Source organism: Hibiscus syriacus, unplaced genomic scaffold (assembly GCF_006381635.1).
Source record: "Hibiscus syriacus cultivar Baekdansim isolate YM2019G1 unplaced genomic scaffold, ASM638163v2 tig00111671_pilon, whole genome shotgun sequence".
Classification (NCBI taxonomy): domain Eukaryota; kingdom Viridiplantae; phylum Streptophyta; class Magnoliopsida; order Malvales; family Malvaceae; genus Hibiscus; species Hibiscus syriacus.
In genome coordinates, this window is record NW_024063152.1 from 578,029 (window position 1) to 603,451 (window position 25,423).

The following is a 25,423-nucleotide window of genomic DNA, read 5'->3' on the forward strand; positions in this document are numbered from 1 at the left end:
CCTCATTTTAGGTATTTATTCGAATTCCCCTCTACCTTTCACACCTTATCTAATTTTCTCTTGATTTTATTGTAATTTTTAATCTGATTCAAAATTTTCAACATAAAAATAATGTATACAACAATCATCACTAGTACATATGAAGTTTGAAACAACCTTTCCTATAAACAAGGAAAAAATCAAAGAGATTTTTTATATTCTCTGACTAATTCTCTCCAATAATTTGTCCCCTCAGTCACATATAAATTTAAGAGAATTTGCATGTTTTTTTCTCACTTGGGGCACAATATTTAACTAAAGCAAAAGAGAAAATAAAAGAAAAGGAATGAAGAGTTACAAGGTGTATGCCATTTTCATGTTGGTTCTTCTTTTGGCAGCAGGTAATTTACTCCAATATATTTTCTTTTACATAGCTTCTACCAACATGTATATAATAAGCTATCCTATTCTAAATATATATATATATATATATATATAAACAGTGGCAGATCCAAGAATCTAATAATGGGTTCAAAATTTTAATATTTAAAAAAAAAAAAAAGAATGAGTATGCAAATTTTCTTATTTTTCTCTTATCCTTAACACATTAAACTAAATTTAATAATTTTCTGAAATAATAAGGATGCACTTACTCTCCTAGAAGGCTCAGTGCTTCCGCCCTCATATATAAAGAATTAATTATGTTTGTTATATATATTACAAGAAAAGGACAAAATTGGAAAGGGTTAGCTTTAATGATTTACACAACGATCATTGTATGCAGGGATGGACCGATGTATTTTAAATATTTTATTGTTAATATGTTTTCGTCTCTTAGAATTTTATAAGTTCGTTTCTCTTAATATTTTAAAAACTCGTCCCTCCTAACATAAAATCCTATGTTCGTCCCTGATTGTACGTGGAAAATTATTTTTCTTGTTGCTAATATATATTAAACATTGTTGGAATTTTAACGCATGTAGGAAAAGAAGGAGAAGGACAGAAAACATGCCAAAGAAATTAGATGTGAAGGCTGCAAAAACGATCCTTGCTTAGCACAATGCACTTCTACACATGGAAATCAAGCTAGAGGAGTTTGTATTGGGCGTCTTAACATTACTTGCCAATGTACTTACCCTTGTTAATTTTGTCTGAAAGAAATAATTGGTGTCTGCTGTGATGAAATCTCATTAATAATAATGTCAAAATCCTGTCAACTTATTGAATAATCTATGGTTTTTCAACAAAATCGATCAAATGGGACGTTGAAAAAAATATTGGTTCGTACAGAGTGGTGGGAGAAATATTTTCTGAAATGGGGTGATTGCTACAATGTTGAGGAAGATGTCGGAAGCACAATGCGTCTTCTCTATATTTTATGCAATTAGAACGCCAAGACAAACAAAGTAATAAATTAGAAGACAGAAGACGCATTGTGGTCATCGTCTTTCTAAAGACGTATTGTGGTCGTCGCGTCTTTCTGAAGACACATTGTGTTCATTGCTCCCGGTGTCATCCTGGTGGCACTGTAGCAATCACCCCATCTCAGAAAATATTTTCCCCATCACCTTATATGAGCCAATCTTTTTTCCCAACGCCTCATTTAATCGATTTTACCACTTTTTTAGGTTATCCCTTTTGAATAGGCATAATACTAAAAATAACGCCAAATGGTTACTAAAATGGTTATTTTAGCCACTAACATTCAATTTATGGAAAAAAGCTCCCTCTATAGATGAAAACTATTAGTTAATACAGGATTAATGCTCCAAAATAGGAGCATGGTTTAGCCTAAAATGAAACATTGAGGGTTAAAATACCCTAAAAAATAAGGGACAAAGTGATTATTCTGTCAAATGTTAGGGGTATTTTTTCTCTAAAATAAAACGTTTGAGGCCAGAATACTCCGAAAGGTATAATAAGAAACAATATGACCATTTTGATAAACATTGGAAACTAATTTTAACATCATGCCTTTTGAATAATCCTGTCAACTTTATGCAATGATACTAATCGTTCTTCTAAATCTAAGATTATGAGAGTTTCAAAGTTTTTGAGGTTTGAATGGTGAATTTCGTAAATGTGTCAAACTGAATTTTCTTACTTTTGAGGGTTTTTTAACTTATTTCAACGAATCTAAACTCGGAATAATAAAATTGATGATTTTCTTACTCTAGCTTTAAATTTAATTTTTCCAAAAAAAATAGAGTTCCTGATTTAATTAGTGGTGTTGGTTTAGATCATTCTAATATTGTTATTAGAGGTGATTTAGATCAAATTTAAGATTAAAAAATACCTTAATTTATTATCTTTAATTTCTATGTCGAGATTCGATTCATTTGGAGTATCGTCTAGTGAAGTGAAAGAAAAAATACCAACAATTAGTTGATCTAGTGAAATGAGGCACTAGATCTTTTAAGCAAGGTCAGGGGTTCGAATCCTGACGTTATTCTATAAGCATGTATTCATGTTGAATAAAAACTCGATTTGACTTAAAAATATTATCTCTGAGAGTTTGTTTCATTCCATTTTACTAAATTTTACTAAAATGAGGTATATGAGATGTTTTAGATGTGATTTATATCAATGAATGTTGAGTTGTTATTCATTGATCCTATATTTTCATGCACATTAATATGATTAAGAATGTTATAAATCATTGAGCATGTAAAAGCACTAGGAAGTGTGTATGTGAATAATGCATTAATGAAATTGTAATCATAAATATAGGTATGACTCTTGATGATAATCATTGATGTATGATGTGATAAATTATTAATTTTTACAAATGAAAATAAATATGAAATGGGTAAAACTCAATTGGATGTTTAATTTTTTATTAGTCGGGAGAGAAATACAAGATAATATTCGTTTATAGACTCTCAATCATTTAATATTGAACGTTCATACACATTTACATACGTGGTGCTTGAACCCGATATCTTAAGAAATAATAATTTCTTAACTACTGAGGTTATTGATTCGTGTTATCAATATGTTTATTGACTTAACAATATACGATTATATCGTATGTAAAATTATCTAATTCAAATACCAGATATATTTAAGTCTTAAAATATAAAATTATATTTGACAAGAGTGAAATTCTCACTTTAAGCTTTTCCTGTTTTCGTTTCCCCCTAATTTAAGTCGAGTATCGTTAACTTTAAAAAAAATATGTGGTCTAATGAGATATTATCATCGGTTAAAATTATAATTATAAAATATTTTAAAATGAATATAATTACTTCCAAAATATAATTATTCTTGGCGCTTAACTAATTATCTTATATGAAATCATCAAGTAGTCTCAATGGCAAAGAGAATATTGTTCTCCCTACCTGGGTAAGGATGGAGTCATAATTGAACTATGAGGGGACAAGTTGCTTAACTTTGAAATAAATAAGATATTTAAAATCGAACAAATCATAAATTTAAGGAGTTATGATTAATTTCATTAATTTTAAAATTGAATGGTCTTAAAGAGAAATTAAATTTAAAAAAAATTAGAAGTCAAAATTTCGTTTAAAATTGAAAGGGTCTTAAAATATAATTAAAACCAATAAATTTTAGAAGTGGCAATGGTTTAATTATAATAATTCAAAAATATTAGTGACTTAAAATCAATTAAACCATCAAAGTTAGGGGACAGTTGCCCCTCCTACCTCTCACATAGATTTGTTTTTTAGCTTGAATTCGAGCAATTGCGTATGTAGGACGAGTGTGTTATCAATTAATTAATAAAATTCTGAACAGATACTATCTCGTAATCTTCATTATAAAAAAAAAACTAATCATCTACATGTCTATCAAATGGATCCTAACAAAGGGTCGGGTCCAAATCTGAACTCTTGAAATCGATGTTTACTTCAGTTACGAAAGGCCTCCATATTACTTAATCGGGTTAAAACGACCCGAATCCAAATTTTAATACGGAGAAGGAAGATGAAAATAGCGTTAGAATTAGTAACAGCTATAGCCTTTCATTCGTTTTAATTCAAAATCCAATCCACCACCGACTCTCAATTTCTCCCTTTAAACTCAACGCCCTAAAGCTTTTCTTTTTCCCAACTTCTTTTATCTCTTTCAAGTTTTACTCGTTCTGGTAATTGAACTCTTGGATTTTTCTGTGTCAAATGTGCTCGGACAGTTGCGAACATGTCGTTCTTGATAAAGGTTGGTGCTCGTTTACTTTGTTTTTCCCTTCAATTTGATTGATCGAATTCTCTCATTTCTGTTAAAAAACATATTTTTTTCCTATCAAACAGTGGAGAATCGCGAGTCAAACCTTCTCCGGATTCTGATAGAGGTACGTTATTCTTTCTCGATTTTGAGAAATCATTCAGGCAAAATTTGAGATATTCGGTACGTTCGAAACGATAATTTAGGTAAATTTGAAGAAAAGTTCTCTAAATAGTAAAAAAAATTAATGATTTGGGATATTTTACATGTTAGAAACCCTAGAAAATGCTTACTTGGATTTCTACTTATGAAGATGATTGATGATTTTTGTGACTTGCTTGTTTAGTTCTAGACTTAGAATATCTGAGATATATTAAGTGGTTTTAAACCGTCTTTGCAATTAATTAAAACTCTTGATTAGGTTTATGAACCGTTTGTATTGGCTAGCAAAGAAATGTTTCGTGATTCTTCTGTTCTTAATCTATAGATGCATTTATATGCTTCAAATGCTAATATTTGGTCATGCATTAAGTTATGTTAAGTTTATTTTTTCGCTGTTGCTTTAGAGGAATTTGGAGAGTATATGGATTCCATGGATGAAGATACTTTATCCAACATGAACCCCGAAACTTCTCCGGCTAGGGGCCAACTCTTCCCATATTAAAGAAAGTTATTGATTTGAGTAACGTATTCAGGTAAATAGAATAAGCTATTGATTTTCATTATGTTCGAAATTTAATTAGAGGTTAAAGAATTTGACTTTGCTGACTTCCTTAAATGCCATAGTATTTGAAGAAGGAGCACGAGATCCTGTCTAGTCAAGTGAAGTCTTTTTTAGCCATGACATGTAGGAACTCTTCAGCTCCTCAAAGTACCCAACGATTGAAGGAACCATTGTGTTGGATCTTGTTTTGCTTTTTTTCTTTTGGTTTAACTGGCTTTTCAGTTTTTTTGGTATAGATGATGAACATGAACTTTTGAAGAAGAAATACCTACATGAGTCATCAGAGAGGAAACGCCTTTACAATGAAGTGATTGAGCTTAAAGGAAACATCAGGGTTTTTGCAGATGTAGACCACTGAATCAATCTGAAGTTGCCAATGGTCCACTTCTGTAGTTGAATTTGATCCTTCCCATAAACTGAGCTACAGATGGTTTCTTCTGATTCTTCCAAGAAGCAATTCAATTTTGACCATGTATTTAGGCCAGATGATGGCCAAGGTAACCTGTGACCTCTTGGCCGAGTTTACTGTCATTACCTGAGATGTCTTGACGAAGTTCACTCTAAATACTTTTAATTATGCCTTCTTCTTTTTTATCCAGAGGCTGTATTTGCACGAACTAAACCCATTGTTACTTCTGTATTGGATGGCTATAATGTCTGCATATTTGCTTATGGGCAAACTGGAACTGGGAAGACATTTACTATGGAGGAACACCAGATAACAGGGGAGTTAACTACATGATTGGAGGAGTTGTTTCGAGTTTTGAAGAGAGAAGTGCGTAATGAAATATGAGATATTTGTCAGCATGATGGAGGTCTACAATGAAAAGATAAAGGACCTTCTAGGAGAAAACTCCAACCAGACTACTAAAAGGTTAGTTCCTAAGGTTAAATTGTAAGTTGTTGGCTAACCATAAAGTCCGGTCGTAAACACACATTTATCTAAAGCCAGCTTGAACACCTGTTTTACTTATCATTTCAAGATGAATAAATTCATTGGCACAAACTTCAATAACTATTCCTACTGATATGAGGCCGTTGATAGTTGATACTGCTAAATAAAATAAACCTCGTAATTTCTTACCAATCTTTGGTTCTTTCCTAACTTGTGATTTAAGAACCTCAGTTTTAGAGAGTTTGAATTGACGTCCATTTTTTGATAAAAGGTTGGAGATAAAGCAAGCAGCTGAAGGGACACAAGAAGTCCCAGGACTTGTTCAAGCTCGTGTTTACAATACAGAGGAAGTGTGGAAGCTTCTTAAGTCTGGAAGCCGGTGAGAACAGTTGGAGCAACCAATGCCAATGAATTAAGCAGCCGTTCTCACTGGTAATTTTTCACTTTCTGAATTATGTTAAGGGGCTAGACCTTTTGTGATCTTAATAACAGAAATTTGTTATTCAACCACATTGGCTAAGAAAACCATGGTGCACCAAAGCATATGCTTTGTTAATAATGCAAACAATTGTCTCTTGCAGCTTGTTGCGTGTAACTGTAAAGGGAACGAATTTGATCAATGGCCAAAAGACTAGGAGTCACCTGTGGCTGGTAGATTTGGCTGGCAGTGAACGTGTGGGAAAGATTGAAGCTGAAGGTGAAAGGTTGAAGGAATCCCAGTTTTATAAATAAATCTCTCTCAGCGCTCGGGATGTGATTTCTGCCCTTGCATTCAAATCTAGCCATATTCCTTACAGGTTTGTCCCCCTTCCTTCCCTCCTATCTCATCACTCTCATGCAAACACAACACATAACTCAGCGCATCAAAAACCAAGTCTAATATTAACACTTCTACTCTTCTACTTTTCCATGAAGCCAGGAACTCGAAGCTCACACATATGCTACAGAGCTCTCTAGGTAAGCTTTTGTTTCACAACAGTATCATTATTATCCCCTTCTGGAAAGATTCCATTGAAGGATTTATTCGAGGAGCAACAAGTATAAGCAAATGGTAGGCAAATTGATAACCCACAATACACACATACATTTCCAATTTCTTTGGATGGACTCAGTTTGACCTCTGATTCATTAACAGACAGAAAGTTAAAACATGATGAAGGAAACAAAGAAGTTGCAAGATAATGTACAGTCCTTGCAGTTGAGACTGGCTGCCCGAGAACATATATGCAGAACCCTACAAGAAAAGGTAATTATCATTAAACACAACCAAAGAAAGTTACTTTCTGAGAGGTAACTATTGTCGGGTGTTACCGTCATGTATCATCTTCCTTTCTCTGGTATTTGATGACAGGTTCGTGACCTTGAAATTCAATTAGCAGAGGAACGGAAAACCAGAATAAAGCTGGAAACAAGAGCTTTTTCTGCTGCTGCTGCAGCTTCTACTAGATCATCTCTTAAGCAAGAAGCAGAGAAGACCAAAATGGAGAAAAAACCACCTGTGGTTCCATCAAAACTGAGGCTACCGTTGCGAAAAATCAATAATTTCATGCCTATGCCGACAACACCAATGCCAAACAACAGAAAGACAACTAGAATGGCAACAGTGCCAGAGGGCAAAGAAAACAACCTAAAAAACACGATGGCACCAAGACGTAACTCCATTGCTGTCAGACCTCCAACTACCATGAAAGCAGTTTTTCAGCCTATGAGGCGACTATCAGTCTCTGCCTTCCGGCCAGATTCGCACATGACAACACCACTCTGCAACTCTACTTCTGGTTTCAACCATGCCAGTACAATGGATAGACCATCATTAATGCGGGATGTGAGGAAGGCAAGGTATTCAAGATTGTTTTCTCCATTACCAAAGCTTAGGAACCCATCAGAAACAACACCTGCGGCCATGATAACCACGAAAACAGTTCGCAAGCCGAAAAGGCGAGTATCAATCGCCACCTTCCGGCCAGATTCTCACATGAAAACACCTCTCCGCAGCTCTACTGCTGGTTTCAATTATGCCAATAGACTATCATTAATGCGGGATCCAAAGAACACGAGGTATTCGAGATTGTTTTCTCCTTCAGTCACGAGGTATTCGAGATTGTTTCCTCCTTCGGCATCAGAGACAACAACACCTGCAGCCATGAGAAGCAGCAGCAAATTCATGGGAAGTCCTCCAATGCAAGCAGGTTCATGGAAGCCAACACACCCAACCGTCGTTGCTTTGCAACGGAAATCGTTGGTTTGGAGTCCACTAAAGTTCAGACGCACGCAAAGGAAGCAATCATTCATGCCTTTGCGGCCTTCAGCTGAAAGGCAGTGAATCTCAATATTCTTTTTATTTTATTTTATTGTGAATCTCAATATTCATGCCATTGTTGTAAAAACGATCATCATTGTAAAGTTCATGTAAAAAACGATCATTTTGGTGATTTTGGACCCATAATCTTAATGATTAGGGTCTGATCTTTGAGTAACATATAATACAGTCTTATTCCATCTAACAGAGACCAATTTTGGATTGTGTTACTGTAAATCAAAACCTCTCATGGCACTGAAAATGCAAAGCTTAGATAATAATATTAAAAATATGCAATAATTAAAGTGTTTAACCAGAATTTTTTACTGTGTTTTCACATGTAGAAAAAAGTGAAACCTCTCATGGCACTGAAATGCAAAGCTTAGATAATAATATTAAAAATATGCAATAATTAAAGTGTTTAACCAGAATTTTTTACTGTGTTTTCACATGTGAGAAAAAATAGTGTATAAAGCAAAAGAGTATTTTACAAAAACATTTAAACATTAAAATTTCCATTTAATTGATTGTTGAACGATACATGATTTGTAAATAAAACTAGAAATTACTCAAATAAAAAAATAGTAAATATTAAAAATTATCCACATTTTCTTTTCTCGGCACCAGAGTAATTAGGATCGACACTGAGGACGGTATAAGCGGAGGAACTGGAGAGAACCGGAGAGGGAGGATCATTTCCGGTGACGACCAGGGGATCTTACAGTAAAACTAATTTGGCTGTCGAGATCTGAACCGGTTGCAGAAACTGGAAGAATTGGTGGTACCAAACAGTAGACTCAATAGTTTCATTTCTTTCTCAGTCTAGATTTCGATTTTCAGTTGGTGATTGGTAGTTTTATCTCTGTTTTGAGTTTAATAATATAACTAACTCATTAGTCATTACCAGAAATTATCATAATGTGTATATTATAGTGTTTAAAATTATCCAATCTACTACCCCTGCCACCATAGGTATGAGGAAGAAAATGAAACTGAACATGAGGGATGCCCATGGATCACTCTTGCATTCGGATATCGCAACCACTTTCATACATATAAACAGAGGGGAGATATAGAAAACACACAAGACATTCAATTTTATCCCTAAACCTCCATTGAAGCTTGTTCCCCAAATGTAACAGAACAACCAGAATCCTCAAGCAGTAAGAACTGCTCGAACCCGAACATAGAGAAAAAGGTCAAACAACAGTGGTCACTTCACAATGATAATTCCAGCCTTGAAGAGCTACTCTTGGAGTGATGCCTTCAGGGGCCTCGAAGGCGACCTTTACTGACATTTCCTCACCAGGAACTAGTGAAAAATAGTTATCTGAATAATGAACAGGGAGTATTCTAGTGTCTTCTCCTTCATTGTGATCAGTCTTCAGAGTGTGAACGGAGAAATTAAGGAAGAACGCAACTCCAGCATCAGATCCGTTTATCTCTGTAACCTTCAAACCAACAGTTTCCCTTGAAAATTGTCTGTAAAGCCTGTGAAGTAAACCAGCCTTCTGGTTATCCTTAGTTTCATCATGAATGGGTTCAAGTGAGGTCATATCAAAGTCACCATAAGCATTCCTGTTAGCATAATTGTTCTTGTAGGATAAAATTCCGGGATCAGGCTTCTTGGATTTGTTCTGCACGTTCATTTCATTTCATAAGAGGAGCCTTTGTGAGATGTCTTTGATGTTATTGTCAAAGGAATTCTTTGTTCCGGTATGGTTCCCGCAGCTTGTAATCTCCACGGAAGATGCAACCAGTAAAAGTTTCGGGAATAAGCTATAGTTGACATTTGGTAGAGTTTGAGAAGAAGAAAAGTACACTGGCTTTGGGTTTTTGGACTTGGATAGTTCAACTCACTAATTGACAATACTTTCTTCGGTGGCAAAGAAAGCTTAACTCATCTGATGTAGTATTGACTACCTGCTCATGCAAAAGGAAGGATACAGATGTGAGAGAGAGAACAAAGAAAATAAGAATCCAACTAAAAACTAGATTATTATTGGACATTACGTACCTCTATAAATATGTAGCAAGATTTAGCTGAACATGAATCGGCTCTGCGGCACATCGACAACCATAAAAACTGCTGTCTGATCAAGGAGGTAATCATAAAACTGACCTCGAAGACCTGACCATGGATTCTGTGTCTTCCAAATCAAACTCCAGTGTATTTGCTCCATTCGGGAAGTCCAACCCTCTAATAGAGCTCTATACTGAATGTAGTTAACAAGCTGAGCCTGTGATGATCATTTAAGGAAATATAAGAAAAGAGAATGTTGAATGCTTTCTACATGAAAGGAAAAGAATTTGAGTAATACCTTCAAGCAAAAATCATCCAATCCTTTGGGATCCCATACAGTTCGATCTGGTCATGAACCTTTCCAGGTTTAGAATAAGGGATGTATTTATGGTATTCCCAGATGGGATTTGGGACTTCTTCTGTGTAACCATTGGGAAGGTTCTTAAACAATGGAATTTCCCACCCCTTTGAAGGCATGGTAGCTCTGATAGTAGCTGCAACTGGCATTCCAACAGAACCAACCTCAGGGTTAAAACCATAATTGTAATAGTTATCCTTAAAGAGTCTTCGGGATTTTGAATTTCGTAAGGGCCATCAGTGAAGTCTCCCTTTCCATTAGCAAAGCCATCCCACATGGATCCTTGGATTAACACGTGTACCATCCAGATATTGGCTGGGGTCCTCGGACTCTACAGAAAATTCATTCAGAAGTTGCATTTTCACTGTGGCTCTCAAACAATGGATGTAGTTTCAGATCATTCTTTAAGCTGTGTTGATGTCATCTGGTGGGAACTTGCTCGTTTTCCACCACCCAGAGAGCGAGACTAGATGATTCCTTAGAAGCTTGACGGTATCTCTGGCACATAGCATGAAAAGATCAGGTCGAGGACCATTTGGATTGATACTGGGACACCTCTTCCATCACATCACCCGTAATCCAAAACTCCTGCCAAACCTGCAAAATTTTAAATTGTTATTTCTACTTTCCAAGTTAATCATGTGCAATTTAACATCGGGACAACAAGATGCATAATGAAGCAAGGTGAGTTACACAAAAAATTAAAGGACCCATACTGCCCAAACTGATTGCAATTTTTTATTATTTCCCATAAGGAGGATTTTAGTTAGCCTCCAAACAGCCCGTCCCTTCCAAAACTTTCCTATATCTTTTTTGACCCTCACAATCTTATGTGCATTCTCTCATCTTTCTTATGGCCTTGCCAATTTTAACTTTCCCTCTTCCACAAAGATATATGCTCAAAACAACATGCATGAGAGCGCTTCAAGCATCCCATAAAATTAGAAGACACATAAAAGCACATACACACACACACTTATGGAGAGAGAGAGAGCTCAGATCTTACCAGCAGACCATAAACATCACAATAATGATAAAATTCAGGCCTCTCAGCTAACCCACCGCCCCAGCAACGTATCATGTTTAGATTCATATCTGCATGAAATCTTATATCTGTTTTGTAACGCTCCTTAGAAAGCCGTAGCAAACAATCTGACAATATCCAGTTACCGCCACGAATAAAAATAGGCTCCCCATTTACCTTGAACAACCTGTCAAAAGATGTGCAGAAACAGAACATATTATTTTAATTCTAGGTACCATTCTTTAATTTTGGTAAAAATTGATTCCTGGAGTATACCTCCCTCCGGTAGCATCATCTATGTAAGACTCAATGTTGCGAAAACCAAATAGATGGTCCCACGTATCGGACTCTCCAGATCCCTTCACATCAACAGTAATATTGACATTATACAGAGATTGCTTTCCCATTCCATTTGGCCACCATAAATTGGCCTTGTAGAAGAAAAGCTGCAAATTTTATCAGAAGCATTTGAACAATATTGTAAGTAAATGAAGAAAAAAAAAACTTGCAGTATATGAATGCTTTGAACAAAACTACAAATATCCATTCTCAGAATCAGAATACCAAGAAAGAAAGAATATTATTACAAAAGAATCAGCACGAGTTTCCTCCAGATAATAACCAAATTTGTTCTTAATCACAAAATAAAAAGGATGGTTTCTCCAAAAATGAGATGTCGTTCAGTCAAATTTTGCTTCATATGCTCTCAAATGTGTCCCTACTCTCTATGTCAAAATGCAAATACCCGCAAATACTTTAAACAATGAGGAACAAAAAATGTTCATCTAAGGCAAAGAACTATCTTTCATGCAAAGAAGGAAGCTACAAACACATCTAAAATCAATAAGAAAGATGCCATCACTGACCCTGGGAAATGTATACTGGATACGAGCTCCTGGAGGAACTGAAACATGTTGAGTCTGAAGATGCTCGATTAAGCAAACACTTCCATCAAGTTCTGTAGTCACTTGGATATTCAAAGAACAGTCAGCAACCCAAGCACTTCTGTTTTCCAATTCAGTTGTTGCATGCAAGTATGCCCTCGTGTATTGGTCAGAAAACGATGAAACCAAGTGCGGATCTGATTCAGAAACAAGCAGCTTTACAGAAACACTAGCTGCAAACAAAGGTACTTATTTATAGCAAGCCATTGGAAATTAGATGGAAAGACTACAAAAATCAGGTAGAAAGGGTTCAAAGGCAAGAAAGGAAAAGATTAATAAAAAACTGAAGAAAGATGAATAGTATAGCACCTTAGATTTGTGGCAGTGTCCAGTGTGCAATATGATATATGCTTAACACCATTAAGAGAAAAACATATAATGCTGATTAAATCAAGAATACGCATAAATCTTACCCCAGTGATAGATACCGATACTTCATCCCAGATACCAGTGTTCCTATCTCTGATACAAACAGAGGTCAGATGTGTTAGGTATGATGTTTTTGTTTCTTCAAAAAATAAGGGTCGATGCTAGCTACTAGTTGTAGAACCTTTAAACAGATACATTCTTGAAAGAAAAGTCCATACGATGCAAAAATTTATAAATTACATCAATTTATATCCTTAGGCTTTAAAAGTGCATTTTTTTTCAACTGATGAAAAATCTATAAAACTATAACATTGATGTAAGATTTTTGTATCATTGTAGCTACAATGATTCTTCAAAAACCGTTAAAAGATTTAGAAGTCTCTTGTAGCTAGCATCGACCCTTATGTTTCTTCAAAAAATAAGGGAGCTACTAGCATCGACCGTTAAAAGTGCATTTATATCCTTAGTTTTAAATGATTCTGCTCCAGTGCTCAATAACCGTTCATTTAAAACTATAAAACTAAAACCAACTAGAGGATAGCCATTCATAACTTCAACTCCATTTGCTAATAAGATTTTCATGGACCTTTACCATTATGCCTTAGATCCTCTGCTGCTCAGTTTCATGCATCTCAAATAAAAATTTGAGACAACTGTAACCAACTCTTTCAAATCCATTTCAACTGATGAAAAATCTTTTGCTCATAATCCAGTCTACCCAAAATAACAACAGAAAAATAAAGTACAGTCCTACTCCTAAAGAGACTTCCAAAATGCAGAATTAAAGGATTTTGGGCATTAGGCACTTATACATGCAGGGACAAGACAACTGCATTCATGACCACAAGAATTACACAATTAAAAAAATTAAAATCAAGAGAGTCGAAGAACATATAAGAAATGTACTTTTTTTCTTTATGCTTTAGGTCGGCAATGGCATTATGAGGAGACATAAATACAGTAACAATACACTCCACAAGTCAAATTTCCATTCAAAAATTAAATATCATCATAAAATAAAAGAAAAACAAAACGAAGCCTAGTTTTTAAAAGCTAACATAAATCACCTTACTGGAGTTATCCAATCCCAACCCTCAACATATTGTGCAGCAACATCTTTCCCAATCTAAGTGGACAAAAGGTGTGAGCCATTAGGTTGCCGTCTTTCTTATTCATTTAACACCAAAAATTTAATGTTAAATCGCATTTTTTGAGATCAAACAAATTAATGAGCTTATTTTGGACAAAGATGCATACCTCATGATCCCCACCTTGCCCACCCTCAGGAGGAATGCTCCCTGGGTGGTCTGGAGGGTGAACAAGAACAGCCAGCAAGTTTGCACCATCAGGATTTAGGATATCAGTGACATCAAGAGAATGTCTTCTAAACATCCCTTTAGGAAGAATCATTTTGTGGCCATTTAAGTACACCTCCGCAGAGTAATTGATTGCACGAAAATTCAAATCTAAATGCTGAGGTCTTGACTGGAAAATATAAAGTAATTAGAATCAATGGAATAACCACAAAAAAGAATAATCAGGGTGTGTGCTAGTTGGACATAAGGTTTGCAATATTTATTGCATGCAGTTGTTATCGCTTGAAAAATCTAGCGGGAGTGCAAAACCCGACAAAAGGTTTACTGTTTTCAAGTTGCATTTCACCTCCCAAAAACGTTCCATGTAAAAAAATTGCATACCAGGTGACACTGAAATTTTGTGAAAAACCAGAATGTGTAGTATTCCCTTCCAGAATCAGCTATATCAATTATCATCTCATTCTCCAAACCATGGAAAGGATCAGCAACAACTTTGTTCTTCACTAGTGTCGCCAGAACACTGCCAATAAAGCATATAATCCATAGAAAAAGAATGAGACATCACATACTAGTTCCATCAAAGATAACTCAACTCCCAAGCAAATGTAACTGCAATATTTATAACCACAAGCAAACCATCATGCATTGTAAATATAGTTCCCTACAAGTAGATGTAAAATCATCAATTGTGTTGATTATTATCAGCTAAAGCTACCATTGATCCCATAAATGATGATTTTAACCCAAAAGTCCAAAACAATGATAAATAACTACAAAGTTTAATCTGAAAAAACAAAAACTGTATTATTGATCCCTTAGCTACTACTGCTTCCAACACAGTTGCTACAAAGCAAGAGAAAAGAGCAAAAGCATATCATAACTGATTAAAAAGGAAAAAGGAAAAAGGAAAAAGGAAAAATATACTCACACACAACTATAGTTACACCTTCCCATCAACCATAATTTAATATATATATTTTTTCAATTATCCAAACCAAAAATGGCAAGTTAAAAAAACTGACAACCAAGCAGAACCTAAGGAATCTTAAATTTTAATTTATTTATCCTAAAATTAAATTTATTTTTTCTTTCAAAAATCAATTGATATGTAACCAGCATTTTTTCAAAAATTCAATCTCACTCATTACCTCTTCATTTCTTGATATCAAACACATAAATCCTTTTCCATACCAAAAACAAAAGCAATTTAATTTAATCAAGCAAACCTCGGCATAAATTTCAACAACATCAGAAGAAAAACGATGCTATGTATATATATGGAAAGAATAAATAAATAAATTTTTCCGTTATGCAAAATCGGAATTAAATTGATGAAAACATATGCAAAAATCAAAGCTTTATTACGTTCCGGGAACGACAGCTTCCATCCAAGGAGAGGTTGGGCCAGTCGGGGGATGAGTCGTTGTGAGCTGCGTTCCAGTGAGTTCAACCTCGGTGGATCTCGCCGCTAACCATCCCGATTCAAGCGGAGTTTTCCCTATCTCCGCCATTGCCGAGTTTTCGACTCTGATGCTCTCGATTCAATCAGTTCGCGCTGTGTTAACCGAATTGAAGAGATTCTGATGAGATCTTTCTTTTTCTTCTCCCAGAGACATTCAGTAAAGTCGCCACGTCTAAAGGAAGACATAGAAAACTGTGATCGCCTTCAATAAGTCACGTGGGATTTGTCTATGGTCAAATGTTATAGAAGATCTCTATACTATACAATGTTTTATAAATTTAATCTCTGTATTATAATTTGCTTTTTTTAGTCCTTTAATTTTCAAAACGTGACATGAGACCAACTTTTTTTAAGTTAATTCCATTTTATAATTTGAAATGGGTTTTTTTAAATATATAATTACTTATCATATATGTTATTTAATACATTTTTCTTTTGGCACATTTTCGATTTCCTTATCAATTGTTTGGTCGTTTTTATGTTTTATTTTTTTAATGTTGGATTTACGACGTCTCGACTGATTAAGATGGCGTTTATTTGTTATCTTATTGATCTTCGTTGCTTTGGACCCTCGAATTGGATTTGGATATGCAGTTGCATTGATGGATAGTTTTCTCATGTCGTTTGACTTTGATTTACGATTTTTCGATCGTCTTTTAGTAGTTTTATCTTCTTTTGTGGTTCGTTTGTCAACGCATTTAGATTTATTCGTATATATTTTTGTTTTAGTTTTTTTCTTCTTTTTTTTAATTTTTAACTTTTTCCTTGTATTATATCAAGTTGTTAATTTTTTTATCAATGATTATAATAAAATATCTTAATTCTTTATTTAGTTTACAATTATAATTATAAAATTTTCTTGTAATTATAAATATTTTTCTTTTTAATAAAACTAACTACTTCTACTTAAAAAAAGGTTAAATTTGGTACAATTTGAGTCATTTTTATCAAATGAGAATTTATTAACTAAAAATAAAATACCAAAAAACCAACTTAGTGATCTTAGTGGTTAAAGAGAGTATGGACGAAATTATGCCTCGTCCCGGGGCTCACTGCCTCTCTATTTTTTTATTATTAAAAATATGTATAGATAAATTCCAAATTAGAGCTATTACCTTTAGTTTATTTTGTATTTGTCCTCCTTATTTTCTATGGTTAATTATATTTTGCCCCCTTTATTTTTTATGGTTAGTTATATTTTATCCCCTTGAATTGGGATTCTGATTCCGTCACAAAAAGAAAGTGTTATTCTCCTTTGAGATTATGAGTTTGAGATCTTACAATTACAAGGTGTGTGTACGCTATTGAATAGATATTATCTTACAATCACCTCATATTATTAAAAAAAACAAAATACCAAAAAGAAAAGGGCAACCCAAGTACCCAACAACAATAAACAATAGTTGATTATTTAATTGATGAATTTTCAACAACATATTTCTCATTGCAGTAAGCTTAATATTCATATTTTTTTTCAAGAACAGCAATGATCTGTACAAAATGCAATTACCCTACAAACAATAACTCATAAGATACATTTACAAGGTTTATTATCAATGGAAATTTAGGGACTGGGAATCATTGTTTATCAACGGGCCGAGTGTTGTTCCAAAGCCATTGACTAGCAGAGCCTTCCAGCAATGGTGAAACCTGCAAACAACTTAAATTTAGCTTTTACCATAACTTGAGAACTCTACAAGTAGATACAACATAACACTTTAACCGTAATCCAATACATGCGTGTCTAGTACCTACCTTTTCCCATACTTGTGAATGGTAACAGTTGACCCATTCAATCTCGTTGACGGAGAGCAAAGATAAGTCCACCAGTTTAGTCTGCACCCCAAACATAAACATGACTTAATATATCTCCAACTCGAACTTTAGTATGTTCATGTTATTAGCAGATATCGTTCCTAGAAGATCAGATTTCTTATACTTCCGAGTGAATATTTCAACTTAATCTATTAGCGAATTTGAGTTTTGGACCTTAAGTTTCTTAGAATGGATCGAAAACCGGTTGTGACGAGTAATTTTTAGCCCAGAAGAGCTTCATGTGGTGGAGTTAACAGACAGGAAAGCGGGTAGAAAAGTGTGTTTTAATGTATAAAGGAAGATCCAGATTCCAGACAGCATAAGTGATAGCATACCTGAATGGGGACATATGTTAGTTTTTCGAATCCGAGATATTCGATTCCTCCATAACGATAAGGTGTATTCATCTCTCGTACACAAAGGAGATTCTGCAAGAGGAGAGAGGCCTAAGTTAGTAATGAGTCTATCTAGCCATATATCATCTAATTAGAAGGAATTGAACAAACTTCTCAAACAGTAACTAGATGGTTTCGAAACAATGCTCGACTCTGACATAACTTTCAAATTTTAATTGTCATGACTTTGTACCTCAATTCGAATGCCAAAGGCATGGTCCTCGTAGTATCCGGGTTCATTGCTAACGATCATGCCTTTCTGTATAGGGGTCATATTTCCATATCTAAAGCTAATACTTTGTGGACCTTCATGGACATTTAATGCAGCTCCAACACCATGGCCGGTACCTGCAAGAAAGGAGCAAGACAATCAAATCATGATCAATAATAGACCAAGCTTTTCAATACCGTGGAAAGTCAACAGAAAGGTAGGAGAAATACCATGGCGGTAATCAAGTCCGATCTTCCAAAGGGCAGAGCGGGCAAACGCATCCAACACAAAACCTGGGGTGTTTTCAGGAAATACGACCTCATCAAGAGCAATGTGACCCTGCAATTTGATGGTGCATCAGGAAACACCGAAATAAGCAACACAAAAGCTGTCTATGAGCTATTAACCAATATTCTCAAGCTGTCTGTACAACTAACAAAATATATAAAAAATGAAGCAGCACCTTTAGGACTCGAGTGAAACATTCTTTTTCCCTGGCAGTCGGATCACCGAAATGTACCGTCCTTGTTATGTCAGTAGTTCCATCAACATATTGCGCTCCGCTATCCAATAGGAACAATTTATTGGGATCCACAACACTACAACTTTCTTCTTGAGGTGTATAGTGTATAATAGCACCATTTGCACCCGAACCTGCAATATCAGTCTAGATGTCAATAGTTTATTACCTTACAGATTCCCTTCCAAAATAAAACAAAATGTGTCAATCTCACTTTTTTCCAGCATTCAAGAAATTAATATACCGCTTATTGTATCAAAGCTCGTATCTAGGAAACCATCTTGCTTTGAACGGAATTCAAGAAGTTTGTGCGCTACGTCTACCTCAGTGAGATTCACATTCTTATGAATTTCCTCTTCCAGCCAGCACCAGAACTGTGCCAAAGCAGCTGCATCCCTGCATGTATATCATCAATATAAACGTAACTCGTAAACTTCCACGAGAAAGAGCTATGGTATGCATGTACACTGACAATTACCTCAAGTGAGAATTCTGCATCCCTTCTAATTCTGACGGATTTTTCAATGCCTTGGCCAAGGAAACTGGGGATCGCAGATAAACTCCAAAAGGACCTACAGAGAGACCGTCGGATTCAAAATATTGTTTATTCTTTGTTTTGCTTCTACTCCGACGGTTCATAAGATATTTATCGCAAGCGGACTTATAGGTCTCCACAATAGCAGCATTAACCGATGATGTATCTAACCAAAGGTTAGCCCCCTCAGCTGCCAATCTGAAAAAGACACCAGGATAGCATGAAAAAGCATGCCCAAATTGAAGCAAAATGTTTCGAATGTAAAAATAATGTTACCCAAAACGAACCTCCTTATTTCTGAAAGGATGGAGTCATACGGCCTTAATTCTACACCCGCCTTCTTCAAGTGATCCATCACCTCCGGCATGACTTTAGATTTATCTACAAATAACTTTGCCGCGTTGACCTCCACGATTAAGTACGCATACATAACAGGTGAATGTGGGACATCACTTCCTCTCTTCAGAACAAGATGGGGCGTATATTATTCGAATTGAGGTTTAAAGAAAAAAACAAGAATTACTTAATAACTAACAGATCTTGACAAAACAAAATTGGTCCATATTTTCATTTCTAAGAAAATAATAATCGACCAAGTGCGAGCTATAACTAATACCAGGTTCAGCAGCCAGGCAACTTCATCAAGCATGGATATAACAATTGCGGATGAACCGGTGCCAACTAGTTCGGCCCTGAGGGTAGATAATTTGGACGCCACGTCAACACCAGCATATTTCAGATCATGCACCCTAATTGGCTTGTTCGGGGGTTTTGGTCTTGATTCCTTCCATATTTCGTCCACAAGATTTAAATCATACAAGTAAACCAACTCAAGATTCTTCTGAGATATAGCCTCCTTTAATTCTTCTGCAGCATCATAAGAAAAAAGGAACTGCTCCCTTCGAATTATCAGATATCATCAGAAACAGCCAGCATAAATAGAGGGTACACCAAGTGCAAATCGTAAGCTAGATGCACCAGTTTAAGAGGTTGAAAAATTGCTCACAGGATCAATCCCGACTCGGCCACCAGGAGCTAAAACATCATTCAGCCATTCACTAGTTCCCGGGACTCCAAGATTACCCGCACGCATGAGAATCCAGCTTGAACTCAATTGCTTCTCAGCCTAAATAGTCATAATAAAAGATGAACTACCGTCAACAAGCACTTATACCATATTTCATCGAGCAAGATAGAACTCCATTAAAATGACTATAAAATTTGCCAACGAAATAGAACCTGCAGAAAATAGCGACCATCGGTCCATAGAGCAGCCTTATCCTTTGTGACAACAGCAATCCCTGCACTGCCAGTAAAGCCTGATATATAGGTTCTCCTCGTGTAGCATTCAGCGATGACTCACTCTGAAAACCATGCCAAAAAGCAATTAAACTAACATAATGTTATACCTTCCACCCAGACCAAACAGTAAGAAACCCTCTGAACACACCGTCCGGCAACAAGAAACCCTCCGGAGGGCCAACCCCGGTACAACTCGCCAACTTTCAGGTCAAATCCCAATTACCACATCACATCCTATCGGAGCAAGTAGACCTGAGCCACATCATGAAACCGCGCTACCTAGGTCTCTCTTCTTACTTCCCCACTCTTGAAAATTTTAAATTCTCTTATAATTTAAATATTTTAATTTTATTTTTTTATGATCATTTAATTTCGCATCCCTTAACTTTTTAATATAGGTTCCTAAGCACCCTTGTAGAAAATCCTGCGTCCATCGTGGTCCAAGCCTATAAATCCTCAAGTGAAATTCTGAGAATTGCTCATAGAATTCTAAAGTTCAGGATTTTATACCCTAAACAATCAAAATCATTTGAATTCAATAAAGGGGGGACTCAAATTAGGTCTGTTTTTTAGTATTAAAAAAGTATAGAAAAGAAAGAGAACTGAACCTGATGAGCATCCTGAGAAGGAATGATATAAGCATCAATGCCAATTCCAGGCTTGGAAAAAAGCTGGCGAAGAGCGACGACCTTTTCATCGGGTTCTTGAACACCACGGTTCCTTTGAAGCTCCCACGAAGGCTTAGCAGTTACAGGGCCAGAACTACAACACCTTAGGATAAAAAACGGAGGACCATTTCGTGATTTCTGAAAAAATGTGGGGTTGTTTCTGAATTTGAGGAAAATGGGGTTTGAGAAGGAGAAGAAAGGGAAACGAGAAGAGCAAAGAGATGGGTTAAGAGACAGAGGACGCATTGTTCAAGATAAGAGTGGTAATAGCAGATAGTTGAAGCAAATCTCCAGAGGAGAGTTGCTTTTGTTCATACAGAGTGGATAAGACGTTACGGTTTCTGAAGGTGGATAAAACAGCAGAAATTATGGAATTTTTTGAAAACTGTGTCGTTTAAGGAAGAAAGACAACAGGTGGATAATGTTTTTTTTACTGTCCGAAGAAAGACAAGAAGTCAATAAAGGTGTCTTCTCCCCATACATTAAAAAAAGGTGGAAATTACTACAAAATTACTTGTTTATATTATTATAACATTAAATATTAATTTTACATTCAATTATACAATTCTGTCATTAAGTCAGAATGGTTAATGGTTGTTGATATGGCCTACACACCAAAATAATATTGTTTTGGTGTGACTATTCTGATACGTAAAACAACATCGTTTAGACACTGAATTTTATGAATGTATCGATTTTGTCACTCAATTTCAAACAGTTTTCTTTTTTAACAATGCATTTTTTGGCTGACGTTGGCAGCCAACACTGCATGTCATCGCTCATATTTCGTGGCAAGGTCAATAACAAAACATTCGTATTTCATTTTTTTTCTTTTCCTATGATTAATTGTCCACGAAACACATTCAAAATGGACAAAAATTCATTTAAATGTTCGACATATTAATACTCAATCTTTTTTAATGATTGTCTAATAATGTTAGTTTTGAGGTATGTTGTTCGTCTTCTTGAAATATTACTTTTCACCGTTTAAATTTTCGAATAAACACCTCAAATCCCATAAATCTAATAAACTCTCCAAACATTTAAAAAAGGAAGACTTTCTTTCTAATTTAGTCTATTCTGATTGAGTTCCATGAAAAACTAAATATGAAAAGAATGAGTGAAATTGGAACATTTTGGTATCAAAATTTTCACAAAAGACGGACAGTGGTAGGAAGTGATTGACTATTGATGGTAATCGAAAAATATAGTGTCAAAAAAGTAAATTGTTTAAAGATTCAATGACAAATTCGATACACTCTTGAAGTTTAATGTCTAAAACGATGTCATTTTAGGCATCAGAACAACTGCATCAAAACGATTTTATTTTGGTGTGATATGATACGTCATCAATCGTTACTTATGTCATCGTCCTGTTAGTTATTTAACGGAAGAGTAACATAATTGAATGAAAAATCAAAGTATAATGTTCTAATTGATAAAAATTGAAATTTTAGTAATATAAACAAATCAGAAAACAAAATTTAGTGGTATCTAATTTGTCTTAGACATGACAATTTTTATTTTATTCGGAGAGATAATGTAGCATATTCCATATAATAATTTTAAACATGTGATAATGTCATGTCATTACTTTAATCATATTATGATATTCACGTTATCACTTTAAACATATAATATATATCACGTCATCACTCTGAACACATAGCATATGTCATGTCATTACTTTAAACATGTGACATGTATCATATTACAACTTTAAGGGTGTGTTTGGTTCACGAAATGTAAGATTATCGGCGGGAATGGAATTACCGGCGGGAATAAGATTATTGGGAATGTTACATTTTGTGTTTGGTTCGTTTAGCAGGAATGTAAGATTATAATATTTGGTTAAAGGTATAAAAAATTATTGGAATGTATACTTTATCAAAGAGAAAATCGCCTCAGTGACCAAAAAAAAGTTATAATATACGATTTTAACCAACTTTTTTTGGATTTGCCAAAATGACCAACAAAATCGCAACGCGAAATAAAAATCGCAACGCGATCCCCAGAATCGCAAATCAGTTTCCAGAATCGCAACGCGATTCTTGAAAATCGCGATGCGATAGTACAAATTCGCATTGCGATTTTCCATAATCGCAACGCGAATATGAAAATCGCAACGCGAACACATAAATCGCAACGCGTATCCGTAAATCGCAACGTGTATCCGTAAATCGCAACGCGTATGGGTAAATCGCAATGCGTATCCGTATATCGCAACGCGTATCCGTAAATCGCAACGCGTATCCGTAAACCGCAACGTGTATCCGTAAATCGCAACGCGTATCCGTAAATCGCAATGCGTATCCGTAAATTGCAACGCGTATCCGTAAATCGCAACGATAATCCGTAAATCGCAACGCGTATCCGTAAATCGCAACGATAATCCGTAAATCGCAACGAGAATCTGTAAATCGCAACGATAATCCGTAAATCGCAACGAGAATCTGTAAATCACAACACTGAAATTTTGGGTATATAACACTGAAATCATAAACTAAATCCCTAAATCGCAACTCATTCCATCTCCATCTATCACTCTCTCCGGCGACATCCGTTCCTATATCCAACGACATCCTTCCCCATCCGGCAACAGGTCTTAGTTTCGCATCTCGTTTGTTTAGTTACAACCATGAAATCATCTAATGTTGATCATGTTTGGATAGATTTGTGTTTTGGAGGGTCATGGGATAATGTTAATGGTGTTTTACAATATATGCCTTTACCCATAAATCTTCAACTAAAATTGTCTTTACAAAAGTTAACTTATGAAACTCTAATGCTACGTGTTTCAAATAAATTGAATTTAGAGCCCCTAAGTGGATTTAGGCTATCTTATCAGAGAAATGGTAAAGTTTATTTGTTAACCGACAATGAAGATGTTGAACGATTCATTGCTTACATTAGTGTTTCACAAGATGATGTTACATTGTATGTTGTTGAACCTAGAAGTAGTATTGTTGGGTCAGTAGCGGGTAGTAATCAACTAAGTTTTTCTCAAAACCCACAACCTTTCTCTAATCCAAATCCCAATCAACTTTCAGCACCAAATTCCGGTTTTCGTATTGACCAGTTAGACGATGATGAGCCAACAGAAAAAATTGTGAGTACTAGTCAGTATTCGAAATTTGGTCTTGGTCAATATCCGGACTTTGATATTGGTCAATACACGGATTTTGATGATGTTTCAGAAGAAGAAACAGACCATGCGTGTAATGATATTGATATTGGTCAATACCCGAATTTTGATGATGAAACAGCCGTTGCCGAAGAATGTAATGTTGATGATAATGAGGAGGAAGTTACGACTGTGAATGAACATGTTGAACATCCATTCTGTAATTCATATAATCCTGAAGAAGAAAAAGAAGAAGAAAAAGTCCCCGAAGAAAAGAAATGCCACGGGCGTATAACTGGAATATGCCAGAATTACTTCAGATACCGGAAGAAGAGTTGATAAAGAAGCAGTTGATTGTTACACAAAAGTTATTCGTATCAAGAAAGATGATTGTTTTGATACAAAGGAAGACTTGAAGATAGCTTTATATACGAAATGTGTGGAGATGGCTATCAACTAAAAGTTAACAAATCAAGCAAAGATCGTTTCGAAACAAGGTGTATGATTGACAAAAACTGTACGTGGCGTATGATTGCAAAGAGAATAAAAGATTGCAAAATGTTTCAAGTTAGGACTTTTATTGATAAACATACATGTTCAAGAACCCAAGTTTTTCCTCACCATAGACAGGCAAACAAAAAGGTGTTGGGTGGTTTTCTGGCTGAGTTAATGTTTTTGAATGGCAGGGTATATCGGGGACATGAAATTATGACTGACATGAATGCTCGGTTCAAGATTAGTATATCATATTCTCAAGCTTGGAGAGCCAAATGTTATGCCTTGGAATTGTTGAGGGGGTCGCCAGAAGCATCGTTTGCCCAACTGCCGGCTTATTGTCACAATTTAAAGCTGAAAAATCCTGGGTCGGTAACTCATATCAAAACAGATAGAGATGGACGCTTTGAGTTGCTGTTTATCGCCATTGGTGCTACGGTTAGTAAATCAATATAATTTTGTTGACTCATTTTTGTTAGTTACATGCATTTCACATTTAAATGATTATATTTCTTGTGTATATTATTTTGTAGATTCGTTCGTTTATTACTTGCATGCGCCCAGTTATTATAGTTGACGGAGCACATTTGAAAGGTCGATACCTTGGAGTAAACTTATTAGCAGTAGCCATGGATGCTAACAATGGGATATTGCCAATAGCTTACGGGTTGGCAAATCTGAAACCTCTGATTCATGGACATGGTTTATGGGGCATCTTAGGGATTGCATAGGTCCTATTAGCAATCTGACAATCATATCCGATAGGGCAAACTCAATTGACAA

The 25,423-nt window shown here is 35.4% G+C and overlaps 1 protein-coding gene, 1 long non-coding RNA gene and 2 pseudogenes across 2 annotated transcripts; 2 read left to right on the plus strand and 2 right to left on the minus strand.

Annotated features, from left to right (window-relative positions):
* The first annotated feature begins 4,230 nt into the window (after positions 1-4,230).
* LOC120167262 lies at positions 4,231-5,050 on the plus strand. Its single transcript, XR_005520030.1, has 3 exons — positions 4,231-4,288; positions 4,728-4,856; positions 4,948-5,050. It is a non-coding gene; the product is annotated as an uncharacterized LOC120167262 (long non-coding RNA).
* A 61-nt stretch (positions 5,051-5,111) lies between these two features.
* On the plus strand, positions 5,112-8,125 carry LOC120167303 (annotated as a pseudogene).
* Positions 8,126-9,066: 941 nt separating this feature from the next.
* LOC120167387 lies at positions 9,067-15,754 on the minus strand (annotated as a pseudogene).
* Positions 15,755-17,120: 1,366 nt separating this feature from the next.
* LOC120167304 (aminopeptidase P2-like) lies at positions 17,121-21,332 on the minus strand. The gene is made up of 14 exons (XM_039176368.1): positions 20,962-21,332; positions 20,502-20,553; positions 20,291-20,409; positions 20,058-20,177; positions 19,668-19,943; positions 19,339-19,511; positions 18,995-19,249; positions 18,761-18,912; positions 18,460-18,650; positions 18,227-18,335; positions 17,979-18,133; positions 17,726-17,818; positions 17,331-17,411; positions 17,121-17,225 (listed from the first exon to the last, which is right to left on the minus strand). Exons 1-14 carry the CDS (start codon positions 21,265-21,267, stop codon positions 17,154-17,156), a joined length of 2,154 nt encoding a protein of 717 aa, XP_039032299.1. The 5' UTR covers positions 21,268-21,332; the 3' UTR covers positions 17,121-17,153.
* Positions 21,333-25,423: the final 4,091 nt, after the last annotated feature.

Excerpts from the sequence above, each read along its gene's own strand:
- LOC120167304 (XM_039176368.1), bottom strand. The coding sequence starts at position 21,267 with ATGCGTCCTCTGTCTCTTAACCCATCTCTTTGCTCTTCTCGTTTCCCT. Across the intron at positions 19,944-20,057 it reads GCCGAGTCGGGATTGATCCT|TTCCTTTTTTCTTATGATGC; the intron begins GTGAGCAATTTT and ends CGAAGGGAGCAG. Across the intron at positions 17,412-17,725 it reads TAACATATGTCCCCATTCAG|ACTAAACTGGTGGACTTATC; the intron begins GTATGCTATCAC and ends TTTGGGGTGCAG.